The sequence below is a fragment of the Bos grunniens genome, chromosome 18 (genome assembly GCF_055505025.1).
Source record: "Bos grunniens cultivar Pamir isolate PY7600 chromosome 18, Bosgru_T2T1.0, whole genome shotgun sequence".
NCBI classification, from domain to species: Eukaryota; Metazoa; Chordata; class Mammalia; order Artiodactyla; family Bovidae; genus Bos; species Bos grunniens.
Window position 1 is genome coordinate 52,822,313 of NC_141182.1, and position 17,684 is coordinate 52,839,996.

Below are 17,684 nucleotides of genomic sequence, written 5' to 3' on the forward strand. Positions count from 1 at the left end.
TAAGAGATAAGAGATGGGGGCTGAGGAGGGAAGTGGGGGCCTCACATCTCATCCTAAACCTTCTCCCTCTCCTTCTACCTCAGTTTTTGAGGATTCAGTGAGAAAATGAATCGACAGGGGTCAACAGAGTGTTTAATAAATGCCTTGTTGTTGTTCAGTCACTCAGTGGTTTCTGACTCTTTACAATCCCACGGACTGCAGCACGCCAGGCTTCCCTGTCCTTCACCATCTCCCGGAGCTTGCTCAAACTCATGTCCATTGAGTCGGTGATGCCATTCAACCATCTCGTCCTCTGTGGTCCCCTTTTCCTCCTGCCTTCAATCATTCTCAGCATCAGGGTCTTTTCTAATGAGTCAGCTCTTTGCATCAGGTGGCCAAAGTATTGGAGCTTCAGCTTCAGCATCAGTCCTTCCAATGAATTTTCAGGGATTTCCTTTAGGACTGACTGATTTGATCCATTATTATTACTATTATTCTCTGATTAGAAATTCTCTGTGCTGTGTGCTTAGTCGCTTCAGTCGTGTCTGACTCTATGCCACCCCATGGACTGTAGCCCTCCAGGCTCCTCGGTCCATGGGGATTCTCCAGGCAAGAATACTGGAACAGGTGTCCATGCCCTGCTCCAGGGGCTCTTCCCAACTCAGGGATCGAACCCAGGTCTCCCGCACTGCAGGCAGATTCTTTACCGTCTGAGCCACCAGGGAAGAAATTCTCTAGGTATGGGCATATTTGTAATCACAAATAGGCCAGTTTCCTGGCCGGGGTGTGGCCAGGAAGCCAGGGGGCATGGCCTGGATCCCTTGAGAGACGGAGGGAGGGTCCGACCCACCAGGGACCAGCCCTGCGCGCAGCCCTGGCTAGGTAGCAGCTTCTCTCCAGCCCTGCTCTGGGCAGCTGCTGCAGCCATGAGCCCCATCTTCTGCCTCACCCCCTGGGGACCCAGAAGCCCCCACCACCTCCTTTGGAAATCTGAGTGTCTCAACTCCAGCCTGATTTCTCTCAGGCCCCTGTTTATGGGGACCCAGGAATTATGTCACCAGATTCCTGCCCCCTCAGACACCCTCCTCCCAACTCCTGCTCTTAGGGGACCCACGGGTCGGGGCACGCTGTGTTTCTTCTCTGGGACAGAAGGGTCGCACTATTTCCCTAACGTTTCCTCCTAGAAGGTTCAGCTCTAACCTTTAATCCCATGCCACGACCAATGACCAAAACTTTGACCCACGACCCAGGAAAGCTACCTCCCAACACCACTCCCCTTCACGGTCTGGGTAGCTAAACTCCAAGCCCCACCCTAGCCCCCAATAAAAGTCCTAGATTTCCCCCAACCCCTCCTCCATTGCTAACTTGGGACCCAGCCCCCCACCCCTCGGCAGAAAGGGCCCAGGCATCGGACCTGCGATTCCCACCCACCCAGGAAGTCCTGTCGCTACCCACCAAAGCCACCCCATCCGGCTTTCCTCTGGGGATCGGACGTGAGAAACCCCATCTCTAAGGAACCCAGGTGCCAGAGCCCCCAGCCCCCGCCCCCATGGAGCACACGGGTACCGGCAGTCACCTCCCCCGGTTCTCCAGGGCCCGCCCTTACCTCTTCCGCCCCGTCCCGCCCCTACCTGGGGCTGGGCGGTGCCGGGCCTTTCTCCGCGGGTCCCCGTCCCTCCTCCGGCATCAGAAGGACCCATGGCTGCGGCGGCCCTGCGGGGACGACAGTGGGGAGAATCCCGCGCGTTCGGCCGCGCAGTGAGGCTGCTGCAGCGCCTGGAAGAACAATGCGGGGACCCCCGGCTCTCCTCGAGTCCCCCCTCCCTTCGGGACCTGCTGCCCCGCACGGCGCAGCTGCTGCGCCAAGTGGCGCAAGCCCGGCGGGAGGCCGGCGGAGGCGTCCCCGAGGGTCCCGGGGGGCCGTGGGACTTTCTGATGGTCTATCTGGCTAACCTGGAGGCCAAGAGCAGGCAGGTGGCGGCGCTGCTGCCACCCCACGGCCGAAAGATCGCCAACGACGAGCTCTTCCGGGAGGGCTCCAGACTCAGGTGAGCCCTTGCGCCGGGACAAAGGTTGAGATCGTCAGTGGGGCTGCCTCAGGAGTCCCGATCGCAAGCCCTTCTCCGTGAAAGAACCTGAGAAACTAAGCCTCCCAGGTTTTTTTTCCTTCTTTGGGCATGGAGACCCTGAGCTCACCATGTCCCCTTCTTTCTTGGCTCAGAAGCCGGCTGTTCGCCCCGAGGATTTAGACACACATTACGGAACGTGGGGACCCCAGGAAGCTTCCTGCATGGGGAGCACTGGAGAAAGAGCTCTGAAGCCCCCATCACCAACCCTGCCCCGGACACTCTCAGAACCTGTCTTTAGTTCCTTAGCCTGTCTTTAGTTCCTTGGGTGGCTAGCTCAGGACCTAGGGCTTTTTTTTTTTTTTTTCCCTTTTTGTCTGCAGGCTGCCTGCTCTGAATTTCCAAGAAAGGGCTGTTGAGTGACAGGGGCAGAGTTTTGAGGTCTAGAGCCAGAACAAGGCTTGGAACAGTAACTCTCAACCCCAACAGGCCCCCAAGCCCTTTCTTTAGAGCAAATATTTCCTGGTATCTCTTTAAATCTATCCTGAAATGACATACATTGGGTGAATAACCTACCTACTCATAATTCTTAAAAAAAAAAAAAAAAACACTATAATGCCCAAATTGTAGTATAAGGGAATGATCAAAGGAATGTTCTTTATAATAAAATCATTTATATTTGGAATGAAAATGCCAAGGCACTGTTACAGTTACTCTGGAAGGCAGAATTGACTGGTTCTTCTACACTTGTACCTGGGAGAAATAATCATCCATTACTGAACGAAAGAGACTTCCCTTGACACATAGGATAGTGAATCTCTGTAAAATTCAGAATTGATTTTCAATGTGAAAAAAAATGCTTCTGTAGGGTTAGGACTCTGCTTTCACTGCAGAGCCAGGATTTGATCTCCGGTCAGGGACCTAAGATCCCACAAGCCAAGAAAAGAAAAGCTTATGTAAAATGGAATTGGACTCTAAGCTCAGATCACTGTAACCGAATTTTCCATCTTCACAAATGTGTGATGGGACACTGGAAAGTTGAGTAGGGGGTGGGTAAAATCTTACTGGAGGGGATGCTGCTGCTGCTGTTAAGTCGCTTCAGTCGTGTCCGACTCTATGCGACCCCATAGACTGGCAGCCTGCCAGGCCCAGCCACCCCTGGGATTCTCCAGGCAAGAACACTGGAGTGGGTTGCCATTTCCTTCTCCAATGCATGAAAGTGAAAGGTGAAAGTGAAGTCGCTCAGTCGTGTCTGACTCTTAGCGACCCCATGGATTGCAGCCTACCAGGCTCCTCCGTCCATGGGATTTTCCAAGCAAGAGTACTGGAGTGGGGTGCCATTGCCTTCTCCGACTGGAGGGGATAGTCCCCCACAATCTAGCCTCAAGCAAATTTCTAGAAGTTCCTTAGAAGGGTAGTGTAACTCCACTGAGCACCACTGTTCTAGATTCAGTAGGTTCTAGAAACTAGGAAGCTTAGGGACTCCGTGAATGGCTCAATGGATTTTCTAGAGTCATGAGGTCGTAGCAACTCTTTGATGGAGATTCTAGACCAGGACTTTCTACAAAAATCTAATGGAAGCAACATATGTAGTTTTTCATTTTCCAGTAGACATATTACAAAAAGTTTTTTTAAGCAGGTGAAATGAATTGCAGAAACTTTTAAAAATCCATTATATCCAAAATATTATGAGCTCAACTTATAATCAATAAATATAAGATGATGCTTAATGCAATAATTCACATTCTTTTTTTTTTTCCTTTTGCACTAGTGAAAGTCACTCAGTCATGTCCAACTCTTTGCGACCTCATGGACTATATGATTCATGGAATTCTCCAGGCCAGAATACTTTCCCTTCTCTAGGGGATCTCCCCAACCCAGGGATCAAACCCAGGTCTCCCGCATTGCAGGCAGATTCTTTACCAGCTAAGCTACCAGGGAAAGGATACCCACTCCACTATTCTGGCCCAGAGAATTCCATGGACTGTATAGTATTATCCATGGGGTAGAAAAGAGTTGGACATGACTGAGCAACTTTCACTTTCACTTTTGCACTGAGTTTCTGAAACCTAGTGTATGTTTCACATTTAGAACACATTTCAAGTTGGACCAGTCACATGTGAATAGTGACTGCGTTACAGACTGTGGGAAGGGAGGATGCTTAGAAACTATCAAGGGTTTCCCTATAAAAAGCATCAAGAATCCAACAGAGCTGGAGGCTATTAATATAAAATAATAAGAACAGTAACTAATTAACATGCCCTGAATGCTGACTGTATACCAGGTTGTGCCTGGCATCTTATGTGCTCATAAGATGGGTAAGAATCCTCATCGTGCACCACCCCCCACCCCACCATGAGGCAGGGGCTGTACTTATCCTGTATTTATACCCATTTCACAGCTGAGGAAACTGAGGCTTGAAGAGGGAAAAAGGAACTTGCCAAAAATCACAGAGCTAAGTGTCAGAGCTATCCTCTGCTGCTCCCCACACCCTGAGTGGTTCCTCAGGGAGGCAGTGAGCAGGAGGAAGCCCAGTGGTTCACCACCCAGGGCTGCTTAAACCAACAGGGAGTCTCTGAGCTCAGACTGCCCTAAATGGCCCCAGCCCCAATGCTCCCCACATCTGACTAGGCAAGGCTTCGGACAGAGACTGGGATTCGTTTGCTGGGGGATGCCTCAGATATGAGGCGGTACCTCCCTTTCCTTCACAGATGGGGAAAGAGAGGTCCCCAGAGGGGACGCGTCAGGACTGTAACAGGTGGTCTCAGAACCGACTTTCATCGTGCACTAACATCTTAGAGGCTGGGGGTTTTCCCCACACAGCGTGAAAGGGTCAGTGGGGCTCCCAAGGTCAAGTCCAAGTCCTCAGAGCCCATCCCCGCAGGCGGCAACTGGCCAAGCTGGCCCTCATCTTCAGCTATATGCACGCGGAGCTGGACGCGCTCTTCCCCGGCGGCAGGTACTGCGGCCACACCTACCAGCTCACCAAGGTCTCCGCCCACACTTTCTGGAGGGAGCGCTGCGGAGCCCGGTGAGTGAGCGCCCACCGCAGGGCCCGCAGCGGCTAGAGCCCCATCCTGCCCCTGACCAGGCGCCCAGGAGTCAGGCGCCAGCCCCTCCTCCTCCAGACCCAGGATCCAGACCCCCAGCTCCTCCTCCTCCAGACCCAGGAGTCAGGCCCCAGCCCCTCCTCCCCCAGACCCAGGAGTCAGACCCCAGCCCCTCCCACAGACCCAGGATCCAGGCCCCCAGCCCCTCCTCCCCCAGACCCAGGATCCAGGCCCCCAGCCCCTAGTCCCTCAGACCCAGGAGTGCAGCCCCCACTCCTTCCCAGGAGCTATGGCTCCCAGAGGCTTCATCTGCACCCCCCCATCCCCACCCCCACCTAGATGTGTGCTGCCCTGGGCTGAGTTTGAGGCGGTCTTATGCATCTGCCACCCTGTGGAGCCAGGCTCCACGGCCCTGGCCTTGCGCTCCACCATCGACCTCACCTGCAGCGGCCACGTGTCCATCTTCGAGTTTGACATCTTCACCAGGCTCTTCCAGGTCAGGGAAGGCCAGGGTCTGAAGCCCAGACTCTTGAGTCCTGGGGAAGGAGAGGTTGGGAGCCCAGACTCCTGGGTCTGTGGGAGGAGGGGCTGGGGGCCTGGACTCCTGAGTCCTGGAGGTGGAAGGGCCTGGAGTCTTCTATGTCAAAGATATTCCTGAGGCCCACTGTGGGTGTGAGTGAGATGTCTGTGTTCTTGGACCCCGGGAGGCACTAGGAGCGCGGGCCACTTCCTCAGCCCCTCCCTGACCTCAGTGCTGCCCCGCCCTAGCCGTGGCCAACACTCCTCAAGAACTGGCAGCTCTTGGCGGTCAACCACCCGGGTTACATGGCCTTCCTCACATACGATGAGGTCCAAGCCCGTCTGCAGACTTTCAGAGACAAGCCAGGCAGGTAAAAGGGCTGGGCCTCGTGAGGAGGAGGCTGCAGGGGTCGCAGGGTCTGGATCCTGGGCTGGGGTGTCTGGGTGACCGAGACATCCTTCAGAAAGTAAGAACTGAAGGGCCGTGGTACACGAACTGAAGGGCCGTGGTACACAGGACCCCAGAGAGTCGAGAACTCAGAGGAAGAATGTTGAGTGCCCCTGCCACCTAGGTTGTCCTGGAACCACCTAAACCTGCCCACAGTCCAGCAGCTAAAGGGACAATACCCCTGATCCAGCAAGGGGACCCAAAGATCCTGCCCTGGTATACAATCTGTTTCTCATAGGTTAGAACCCACACATCTGTTAAATATTTTGAATGTGAACTCCCACCTGCTGGGAAACCAGACACTTGGGTCCTTAAAGTATTTCAAGCCGGGAGTTTTGAGCCATTGTATCCCAATAGAGGGCTAAAAATTGAGGGACTGAGCTACCTGGAACACCAAGAGGTTAAAGGAATAGGATGTCAGATTTCTGAGTCTTTGCAGGACAGAGGTGCAGGACCCCCAAGATGATATGTTAGCGCTTTTCCAGTTACACTTGAGACTGGTATAAAGGGAAAGAAAAAGGAATGAATCAACGGCCATAATTGAGAAGACCAGGTGTGGATTTCAGGAACAGCTGGATCCAGGTGCTCAAGTGCTGTTGTCAGAAATCAGTTCCTGTCCTTCCCCAGCTTTCCTCTGTGCTAGCCTCATTCTCAGACATAGTCTTTCCTTGTGGTGGCAAATGCTTTCCAGAAGCCACAGCTGTACACCCTACCGGCTTAGCATCCCCTATAGAAATGGGGTGCCTTGCTCCTATTACTTCCAGCAAAAGTCCCCGCGTCGTCTAAACCCAGTGACGGTGGAGGAGGAGCTTAACAGGTAAACTCTGCACACATTCCCTAAAGTGGGGACAGGGACTAGTAGTGCCTCTTTTGCCTAAAAGGTAGGAAGTTTATGAAGGAGCAAGAATCTAGACACCTGGATCCCCAGCAGGGTGAGGGGCCGGGAGGTTCCAGAGTGGGTCAGCGGTGGACACTCCCTCCCCCATCCCTTCCTATCTTTTCCTCCAGCTACATCTTCCGGCCCAGCTGCACCCGCCTGGGGAAGTGGGCCATCGGATACGTGAGCTCAGACGGCAGCATCTTGCAGACCATCCCTCTCAACAAACCCCTGTTCCAGGTGCTCCTGGAAGGACAGAAGGAAGGCTTGTGAGTCACCATCCTAGGAGGGATGAGCACGTCTGAGAGCACAGGGTTCGCAGGCGGCATGCCTTTGACAACATAAAATTGCAATACTGCAGTGTTCCAGCAGGTGGCAGGCAGAGGTGCAGGAAGGAACGCCTTGTCAGTTCGCACACAGCTGCCATGTTAAGCTAGCTGCAGGTCTAGGAGGAGTGTGTGGTAGCTAGGCACAACCCCAGAGGTCCCCTTCCTTGGACTTGCACTCAAGGCTTTTGCTTCTAGATATCCATGTCCTGTTCTAGAATCTAGACTGTGAGAGCAGAAGGAGAACTGAGCAATAAAGCTAGACTGGGGTTTTCAGTCTGTAATCTTGGCCGCCCCAGAGCCCCTCTTGCAGGATCTGACTTGTGTGGGACAGGAGGGGTGAAAAAGGTAGACAGCGTTCCTGAGTCTCACCTTGAAGGTTTAACCAGAGCCTCCTTAGCTCCTTATCATATCTATATGATATGCTGAGATAGATAATGGGTGGATCTATGATAGACAGATACATAGATGATAGGAAGAAAGAATAGATGAACAGATAGGCAGCTAGATTAGGTAGGTAGGTAGATGGATGGATGACGTTGGATAGATAGATAGAATGGATGGATGGATAAATAGATATTGGGAGACAGATAAAATGGAGGATAGGTAGATTAGATAGGTAGCTAGATAAGTAGATGGATGGATGGATAGGTAGGTAGATATCCAGTTGTGTGCGTGCTAAGTCCATTCAGTCGTGTCCGACTCTTTGCAACCCCATGGACTGTAGCCCACCAGGCTCCTCTGTCCATGAAATTCTCCAGGCAAGAATACTGGAGTGGGTTGCCATGTCCTCCTCCCTGGATCTTCCTGACCCACGGATGGAACCCACGTCTCCTGTATCTTCTGCATGGCAGGCGGATTCTTTACCACTGAGCCACCAGGGAAGCCCGTATTTCTATTTAAAGACGCCTGGTTTAATGTCTGTTGTTGATACATTTGCTTTGAGCTTGCGGCCAGCAGCAAGTAGCTCCCGCCTGAACGAAGCTCATCTCCCACACGTATTTTCTCCATGAGGCACATCTTGGCCTTCCCATGCTTAGGCCCCTAGGCAGCACCTCAGCAGTCTGCCCAGGGGCGTTGAAACCAGCGCAGTCACCAGGAGAAGAACACGTTTATAATATGAGAGCTCAGAGGAAAAGGCCAAATGCCGCCCGGTCCATCCTCAGCTGCGAGCAGGCCTGGCTGTGAGTGACCGTGAAAGTGCCGCAGGGAGTATGGATGTTGGGCTTCCAAGTGCAGTTTAGCAAGTAGGCAAGTCTGCACATACAAAATCCACAAGTAATGAAACTCTACTGGGCATGTGTGTGTGTGTATTTATGTAAGCGTGCGTGCTCAGTTGCTCAGTCATGTCTGACTCTTTACAACCCCATGGATTGCAGCACGCCAGGCTTCCCTGGCATGCTATATACCTTAAGTTATGTATTATATATATATACTATATACTCTAAGGTTCAGATTTCAGTGGAGGATTCCAGAGTTAAAATAAATGTGAACACCTTCCATCTGGTTTAACCCCTCTGATCTATGTACATGAGAGTGTACATGCACACACACACAATTCTAGAAATGGACAAGTCAAGAGAGAGGTGGGGAGGGGACCCCAAGCTCTCTCTACCTCACAGTGAAACAGTTTCTGGGTCTTTAGACATTGATCCTAGCAGTTCCCCTCTCACTGGGTGTTTATGTGTGGGGACTGAGTCCTGTGTGTTCTCTAAGCACTGTCTTACTGGATCCTCATCACCTATCTTTAGCCTAGGCATGATTACGTCCATTTTACAGAAGAGAAAACTAAGGCCAGTGAGGTAGAGTTGCCCAGTACTGGTCATTCATGACTTGGATGGGAGACTCAGGGTGTGCAGAGCCTGGGGTGTCCTGGAGCCAGTCACTCAGACCTGGCCCACAGCACGACTGCATGGCCTCAGGCATCGCCTTTCTCATTCAGAGACCCGGTCACCCTCTGTGAAGTAAGAATAGTGTAGACAGACCAGGAGGTCCTTCTAGCCCTGTGGGCCTAAGACTGTAGGATCTGGTCACTCCTGCAATCTGTGACAAAGATGCTATTATGGGGACTTCCCCGGTGGTCCAGTGGATAAAACTCTGCACTCCAAATGCAGGGGGTCCAGGTTTGATCCCTGGTTGGAGAACTAGATCCTGCACGCTGCAACCAAGACGTGTCCCAGCCAAATAACTTTTAAAAAGAAAGGTGAGGGGTGAGCTGTGAAGGAAGCTGGTTTTGCAGTTTTAGGGGGAAAAAAGATGCTTTTACGCTGCGGCCTGAAGACTCTAGGATGAATGAAGTTCTAGGAGGGCTGGACCTGAGGTTTGATGCTTCCTGGTTCTCATTCATCTGGAGTTTCCAGAGCTGGAGTCCTTCTTTGGGGGTCTGAGGGGACAACTATCCCCAGGCCGGCCATGTATTTGGGACAGCCGCTCCAGGGTAGGGTGAGGGCGCTGGATGCCCCCCTCCCCGTACCCACCTCCTCCCTTCCCCCAGCTACCTCTACCCAGATGGGAAGAACCACAACCCGGACCTGACCGAACTCTGCCACATGGAACCGCATCAGCACATCCACGTGTCGGAGGTGAGGCCCAGGCCCCCACCCCGGCTCACCTGCCCCCCACCCACACTGCACCTTGGCTCAAGAATCCTCTCCCATGAGTCAGACTCCCAGAAGCCTTCAGGTTCTGTGCTGGCTTGGTGGCCATGTGACCTGGGGTAAATTGCTTGACCTCTCTGTTCCTTCTCTGGAAAACACTGCCCCTCCTGCCTCTTACCCCGGGGGTTTCCTGATAATGAAGCCAGGAAATGATACTGCTGAGATCATCAGGGCAGCTAATGCACTTTGTGCGTTCACCAGTGGCAGCTTTTAGTCTTCCAACCATCCCAAGGGGATGAAATGACAAACAAAATTTCGAGTATGAGTGTATCCCATGCAGAGACTTCCCTGGCAGTCCAGTGGTTAAGACTCTGCACTTCCAGTGCAGGGGGACACAGGTTGGATCCTTGGTCAGGGAACTAAGATCCCACATGCCATGCAGTGCAGTCGAAAATTTTTTTTAATTAAAAAAAAATTTAAGGTGTATCTATGCAATATTTGGGACACACTTAGATCTCAAAATGTGTTCACTGCTCATCCAAAAATCAAATTTAACAGGGCATCCTGTATGTTTATTGGCTGAATCTGGCAACCCTGAGTGTAGACCAGCCCCAGAGAACAAGTCTGATAACGAAAGTACATGTAGGAGGCAGCTGGACACACAGCCTTGAACCTGGGAGAGGGTTCAATCAAGGCTGCTGCTGAGGTTCGGGACTCAGTCCCAGTGGCCCGACTTGCCTGCTCGAGGCTGACAGCACCTCTGCTTCCGGTGGTCCCCTTCTCACCTGGCAGGAGCAGCTGCAGCTCTACTGGGCCATGGACTCTACGTTTGAGCTCTGCAAGATCTGTGCCGAGAGCAACAAGGACGTGAAGATAGAGCCCTGCGGGCACCTGCTCTGTAGCCGCTGCCTGGCTGCCTGGCTGGTGGGTCTGACCCCGGCCTGCCTTCCCCACCTCCACCCTGTCCCCCACCCCTTTCTTCCAATAGAGCATCTCCCCTGAAGGCCGGAGGAGAAGGGGACGACAGAGGATGAGATGGTTGGATGGCATCACCAACGTGATGGTAATGAGCTTGAGCAAGCTCCGGGAGTTGGTGATGATGGACAGGGAAGCCTGGCGTGCTGCAGTCCGTGGGGTCGCACAGAGTCGGACACGACTGAGCGACTGAACTGAGAGCACCTCCCACATTCCTCGTCGACCACATGGGGAAACCGAGGCCCAGGGAGAGCAGAGGCTTGCTCCACCTGTGCCTCTGTCTCTCTTGCTCTACACCGGTCGCCTCTGTTTCTCCGTCTCCAGTTACATTATTCATGGAAAACGCTGCATTGGCCCCATTGGGAGACAGTGGTGTCTGCGGGACTGGCCACATTTAACATGCCCCGGGCATTTCGAGCCTGTAGCAGTCCCTCGCTGGGTGATCTGGACCAGTGGCTTTACCTCTCTGAGCCTTATCTGCCTTCTCAGGGGAATGCGGCTGAGGCTAGTGACCTCCCAAGGGAGGATTCAGGCCTCTGGGTAGAGGGAGCCCCTGTGGGTAAAGGGTGCCTAATAAACAGCTTATCCTTTGTGATGTAAGTGTTTGGCCTTAAGCTTTTGATTGGGGAGATTATCATAACAAAGACATCCCTCTTCCGGACTCAGCAACTAGCAAAACAACTAGATAAGGGACTATCAAGCCCTGAGCCTTGAAGTTTCCCCTGAAAAAGCCCTAGGTAACTGAGCATGGAGTGTCCTGCTTCTCTCTTCAGTCCCTGCTTCTTCCTCTTCTGCTTTAAATTTGCCAGTCAACAGTGAGCACCCGAAATCCTAGGCACCCCACTCCACCCCCAATAAAGGCAGAGCCCCAGGTCTGCCTCCTCTGCCCTCTACTCTCCAGGACCTCTGAGTAGTAAGTTTTGTTCTTCAAAAGTTCCCTGATGGTTGATGCTGAGATGCGCCCGGCAGTCTTAAGAACCAAACGGCTGGTCCAGCTGACACTGGCCCCAGTGGTGGTGGCAGGTGGTGTCTATGGGGGGCCCCCCCACAATGAATACATACAGGCCAGGCAAGTGTCTCAGGCATTCCTTTTGTTGCTCAGTTGCTCAGTTGTGTCTGACTCTTTGTGACTCTATGGACTGCAGCACACCAGGCTTCCCTGTCTTTCACCATCTCCTGGAGTTTGCTCAAACTCATATCCATTTGATAGAGTCGGTGATGCTATTTAATCATCTCATCCTCTGTCACCCTCTTCTCCTCTGCCCTCAATCTTTCCCAGCATCAGGGTCTTTTCCAATGAGTCGGCTCTTAGCATCAGGTAGCCAAAGTATTGGAGCTTCAGCATCAGTCCTTCCAATGAATATTCAGGGTTGATTTCCTTTAGGCTTGACTGGTCTGATTTCCTTGCAGTCCAATGGAATCTTAGGAGTCTTCCCCAGGCATTCCTACCCCATAGTATCCCTACCCTGAATATTCATTGGAAGGACTGATGCTGATGCTCCTCCTGACCTCAGGCAGCCCCTCCTTCCCATCCTACATCTCTCTCTCTCCATCTTTCTCTCTTCCTTCTCCTCTCTCTCTCTCTGTTTCCCTCCTTCTGTCCTCCCCACATGACTCGGTGGAGGATAAAGGCCCCTGTCATCCCAGGGGACATGGTGGGAACAGGGAGACCCTGATCTTTTCCCTCTCCACCTTCCCCAGTGCTCAGACAGCCAGACCTGCCCCTTCTGCCGCTGCGAGATCAAGGGCCAAGAGGCTGTGAGTATCCATCAGTTCCACGTCAGTGCCACTGTGGAGGACCCAGAGCACAGCAGTGATGAGGAGGAGCTGGAGCAGGTGAGCAGGGCCAGGCAGGAGCTGGAACGGGAATCCCTAGGATCTAAGGGAGGAGGGATGGGGGCCTGGACCCCTGGGTCTGAGAGAGGTGGGAGCTGGTGACAGGCTTCTGGGGTCCCAAGGACACAAACTTTCGCCTCCCCTACGGTCTGGGGCTATGACTTTCTCTAGTATAACCCTCCTGAGGGTAGGACTTTGTCTCATTCTTCATTCTATCTCCAAAGCCTACAAAGCACCTGAATGCTGGGCCTCCTGGCAGGGGCACATGTAGATGAACAGAAAATGACGGCTCACACGCCCTCCCCACCCTCTGTCTCCCTTAGATGGCCCCTTCAGGTCCTCCCCTGCCCCCTCGGCTGGATCTGTGTCCCAAGAGCCCCAGCAGCAAAGGCCAGCTGAACGTGGTGAGTGGGGCACTGGTCTGGGGTAGGCAGGCAGCTCCCGTTCACCCCTGGGGTCCCCAGTCTGGCCGGATGCCTAGGAGTGCAGGCCAGGCACCCATTCTTTGCACCCATTTACAGATGCCATCTGACATCCATACCTCTAGGGCCTCTTTTCTTCTTCTCTCCCTTACGCACCCCACCTCACTGGCTTTCTGGCTCCTCTTGCAGCATCCCAGGCATGCCCTACCCCAGGGCCTTTCACCAGCTGTTCCCTCTGCTTAGATCTCCTTTCCCAAGCTTCACTTTCCCATCCCCTCCTTAGGGAGGCCTTCCCTGACCACCTATTGAAAATAGCGCCCCCATGGGGCTACCTTGGACTGTGCTGGTGGCTCAGACAGTAAAGAATCTGCCTGCAATGAAGGAGACCTGGGTTCGATCCCTGGGTTGGGAAGATCCCCCAGAGAAGGGAATGGCTACCCACGCCAGTATTCTTGTCTGGAAAATCCCACAGATAGAGGAGCCTGGTGGGCTACAGTCCATGGGGCTGAAAAGAGCTGGACACAACGGAGGACTAACAGGTTCACTTTCTGGGGCTTTCCTGGTGGTCCAGCGGTAAAGACTCCTAGCTTCCCTTTCAGGGAGCACGGGTTCAATCTCTGGTCGGGACGTTCCGCATGCTATGGGGTGTGGCCAAAAAAGAAAATGGTGCCCCTCACCCACACCCTCCCGTCCCTCCAAGCCCACCTGTCTGAACTCCCCCTGTGCGTTCACCAGGCTGGCAGAGCATATAACCCATTGTTTTCTGTCACCATCAGCAGGTTGTCATCTTCCCGAAGGTTAGGACTTTGCCCCATTCTCTGTTATGTGAACTGTGCCTGACACACAGTAGGTGCTCAAGAAACAGACATTGAATGAGCCAGTGGAGTGAGCCTTCCCCATAGCCCTAGGAAGTCCAAAATGTTTCTCTCCTCATTTTCCAGAAGAAGAAAAAAAAAAAAAACTCAGAGAGGAGACTGCACCTGCCCAAACACACAGCCTGAAAGAAGAGAAAACCCTTAAACAAAACAAAACCAAAAAATCTGTTTATTTTCTTAGCAAGCCCCCACCTTGCTTTTTTTTCCCCCTGCACTCTTCACCCAAGCATTTTCCAAGTCCCGGCTTCCTGGCGTGGGGGCGGGGGGTAAGAGGAGGTCTCTGTTAGGTTTCAGGCTGAATACACACCAGATCCAATCGATACTGGGCAGTCTTCAAACAAACAGCTCAGGAAGTCCGGGAACATTATTCGACCACAGAAAACAGGAGAGCCAGCCAGGGAGAGGGGGGCCGGGGAGAGGGGGAGGCGGGCGGTGACACCAGCCAGGGAAGCTAAAAACAGATCTCAACCTGCAGCCAAAACCAAATGGAAACAGTGAGAGGTACTCAGCCGGCTCCCGGCGGACGATGAAAGGGACACAGGGCAACGGGCCCCTCTGGCCAGAGGGTCGCACCGTCCCCGAGGCTGTGCCCTCCACCCGGCAGACTCTTTCCTCCTCTGCCCAGACTCTTCCCAATTCAAATTCTAGCCAACTCTTCTTCCTTCATTGCTTGAAACATGCTGCAGGAGGGAGCCCCGGTCTGTTATTTCCCAGCAAGATGACTGTCATAATGAAAATAGCTCATCTATGTGTGTATAACTCTTGCTATAGGCCTAGGGCTACATTTTTTTTTTTAATTTTTGGCCATGCCACGCAGCATGTGGGATCTTTTTGTTCCCTGACCAGGGATCAAACCCATGCCCCCTGCAGGGGAAGTGTGAAGTCTTAACCACTGGACTGCCAGGGAAGCTCCTGGCACGGTTTTGTTTTGTTTTGGTTTTGCTGCACCAGGTCTTCATTGCTTTGCGTGGGCCTTCTCTAGTGGCGACCAGTGGGGGCTACTTGTAATCAAGGTGCCTGGGCTCCTCGGGCATCTCTAGCTGTGGCCCACGGGCTTTGTTGCTCGGTGGCATGTGGAATCTTCCCAGGCCAGGGATCGAACCCTTGTCCCCTGCATTAGCAGGCCTATTCCTATCCACTGTGCCACCAGGGGAGTCCCTCCCTGGTGCTGATTTTTAATGCTGTCATTTAGTTGCCATGACAACCTGATAAAGTAGATGCTATTATGACCCCTATTACATAGAGGAGTACACTGAGGCTCCAAGATCCGAAGGCCACCCAGCTCAAGGATGTGAGAGTCAGGCCCCTGGCTTCAGACTCCAGAGTCCATCCTTGTTTTTCTTGTCTGTGAAATGGGCGTGATGCCAGTCCTTGCCATATGGGTATGATGAATCCCCTGACTGGGCATGCTCCCTCACAACGCTGTTCTCCAGCAGAGAAATCCCCCTTCGGGGGTTGAAACAGTCATTCAAAGGGACCCAGGCACCTTGCTGAGGCCACTGGGGATCTCTCTCATCCTCAGTGCCTACACGTGGAGTATATGGGGGCAAGCATGGCATGGGCCCCATGGGTTGTGAGGAAGTCAGCAAGATTGAGCATTTGTAACCTGAATCAGATCCCCTCCCTCACCTCTCAGAAGCCCCCAAGACCTCAGGACTCCAAGAATTAAAGCCACCGTCCTCTCCATCAGCCCATAAGGCCTGGGGATCGGACCCCTCCCCACCGCTCTGACCTCCCAGCACCCCCTCAACTCCTTTCCAGCATCAATGGACTCCTTACTGGTCTAACAAAACCAGCAAGCCCACCACCCACTGCAACACTTCTGCTCACATCCTTCTTGCACTCAGAATTCTGCTCAATTTCCGCCTCCTCCAAGAAGCTTTCCCCAGTCACCCTCAGGTCCGATCACCACCCTCTTCACATTTCCTTGTTCATGCACTAATGACTCATGTTAAACCTCTTCCTTAATAGACTATTGGCTCCATGAGGACAGAGATTTTTGTCTGTCTAGTTCCTGCTGTCTCTTCAGAGCCCACAACAGTGGCTGACACACTGTAGCTACTCAGGAAATTTGTGGGATGGATGGATGAATAAACAAATGAATAGGTAGATTGCTGGGTAGATGGGTGGATGAACAGATGGATGGATGGACAGTCGGACAGATGGATGGATGAGGGGATAGAAGGGGGAATGGCTGGATGGGTAGATATCTGGATGAATGGGTAGATATCTGGATGGATGGGTAGATATCTGGATGGCTGGATGGATAGGTAAGAAGATGGGTAGATGGATGGATGGATGGACAGATGGATGGAAGGGTGGATGGATAGATGGATGGATGGGTGAATGGATGGATGGCTAGGTGAGCAGATGGGTGGATGGATGGATGGCTAGATGGGTGGATGGGTGGATGGATGGACAGATGGATGGGAGGGTGGATGGATAGATGGATGGATGGGTGAATGGATGGATGGCTAGGTGAGCAGATGGGTGGATGGATGGGTAGCTAACGGGTGAATGGATGGATGGATGGGTGGAGGTAGGGATGGGTGAATGGATGGGTGGAGGTAGGGATGGGTGAATGGATGGGTGGATGTATGGATAGACAAACAAAAATTTTTTCTACTCAAGCCAGAGGTGTTAGGGGAACAAAACAGCATGGACTAGGGACAAGACCCTACCATGCTGCCCCCGAGTGCACACCCCTGCTCCGCCATCACATGTAACCCCTGTCCAGGCCTGTGAGCTGCAGCTTATCTGTGAGATTTCTTAATCTCCTCCCCTGCAGGCACCTCCGACCCTTCCCAGACTTCGAGCTCCTCTTCCCTTGCCAAGATTCTGGACTGCGGCTTCAGCCCCGTGGGAAGTCACCTCCAGCCCCCAGGCCAGGGAGGGAGCCCGAGGGTGAGTGCAGAGGGCAGCTGGGGCTGGGACTCCGGGGTCTGAGGGAAGAGGGGGTGGGGGCCAAAGGGGAACACTGGTGCTAGGAAATCGACATCGCCTTTAAACTCTTGCCATTGCAGAAACTCCTAAAGCGAAAGTCTCCCCTTCCATCTGCCCCTGAGGGATCCGTGAAGGCCTGGATGCCAGGTGAGGCGCCCTTCCCACCCAGGCTCCTGCCCTCAGCCTGGCCCTGCTCACCCCACCCCATCTTGCTGTGATACTATCTAAACCGCCTCTCTTTCTGCCCCACAGGGCACCAAGATGTGCTGTGTGAAGGGAGCCCCAGGGGCTGGAAGGGGTTTACAATGCAAAATAAACTGCCGAGCCCAGTCTGTCCTCTGGTGTGTGGAGGAGTGTGGCAGCCACTAGGGGGCAGCTTGGCGTAGGTGGCGGTGCCCGAGGCCTGATCCCCACCTGCTTAACACAAGCCTCTGGGGTTCCCAGAGTCAAGAGTGGAGGACCCAGCTCCTCTGGATCCAGGAGTCTAGACACCCAGATACCTCCCCTCTCAGACCCAGGAATCCCGCCCTCAGGACTTAGAACTTGGGAATTCTCAGAGAATCAAGCATCAGACTGCCTTTCCTCATCATGGCAAAAAAAAAAAAATCCTGAACCCAGACCCAGATGCTGCTGCTGCTAATTGCTAAGTCATGTCCGACTCTTTGCAACCCTGTGGACTGAGCCTGCCAAGCTCCTCTGTCCATGGGATTTCTCCCAGGCAAGGATACTGGAGTGGGTTGCCATTTCCTTCTCCAGGGGATCATCCCTGAC

General features: G+C 53.2%; 1 protein-coding gene and 1 long non-coding RNA gene across 6 annotated transcripts in view; one reads left to right on the forward strand and one right to left on the reverse strand.

The window, feature by feature from the left end:
* Positions 1 to 1,719, reverse strand: part of LOC147354019 (uncharacterized) — a 36,985-nt gene extending 35,266 nt beyond the window's left edge. The window contains exon 1 of the long non-coding RNA XR_015146168.1: positions 1,586 to 1,719. This is a non-coding gene — a long non-coding RNA (uncharacterized LOC147354019). The remainder of the gene's footprint in view (positions 1 to 1,585) is intronic.
* On the forward strand, positions 1,598 to 17,242 carry CBLC (Cbl proto-oncogene C). 5 transcript variants are annotated; one of them, XM_086353052.1, is made up of 12 exons: positions 1,598 to 2,027; positions 4,930 to 5,076; positions 5,435 to 5,591; positions 5,864 to 5,985; positions 7,071 to 7,208; positions 9,760 to 9,847; positions 10,655 to 10,786; positions 12,539 to 12,673; positions 12,997 to 13,077; positions 16,759 to 16,874; positions 16,994 to 17,060; positions 17,166 to 17,242. In XM_086353052.1, the coding sequence occupies exons 1-11, from the start codon at positions 1,678 to 1,680 to the stop codon at positions 17,001 to 17,003; spliced, it is 1,476 nt and encodes a 491-aa protein (XP_086209178.1). In that variant the 5' UTR covers positions 1,598 to 1,677; the 3' UTR covers positions 17,004 to 17,060; positions 17,166 to 17,242. The 5 variants fall into 5 exon arrangements, with proteins under 5 accessions (XP_086209178.1, XP_086209179.1, XP_086209182.1 ...); XM_086353053.1 differs by lacking the exon at positions 12,997 to 13,077 and having other exon boundaries at positions 1,599 to 2,027; XM_086353056.1 differs by lacking the exons at positions 5,864 to 5,985; positions 17,166 to 17,242 and having other exon boundaries at positions 1,599 to 2,027.
* The last annotated feature ends 442 nt before the right edge of the window (positions 17,243 to 17,684 follow it).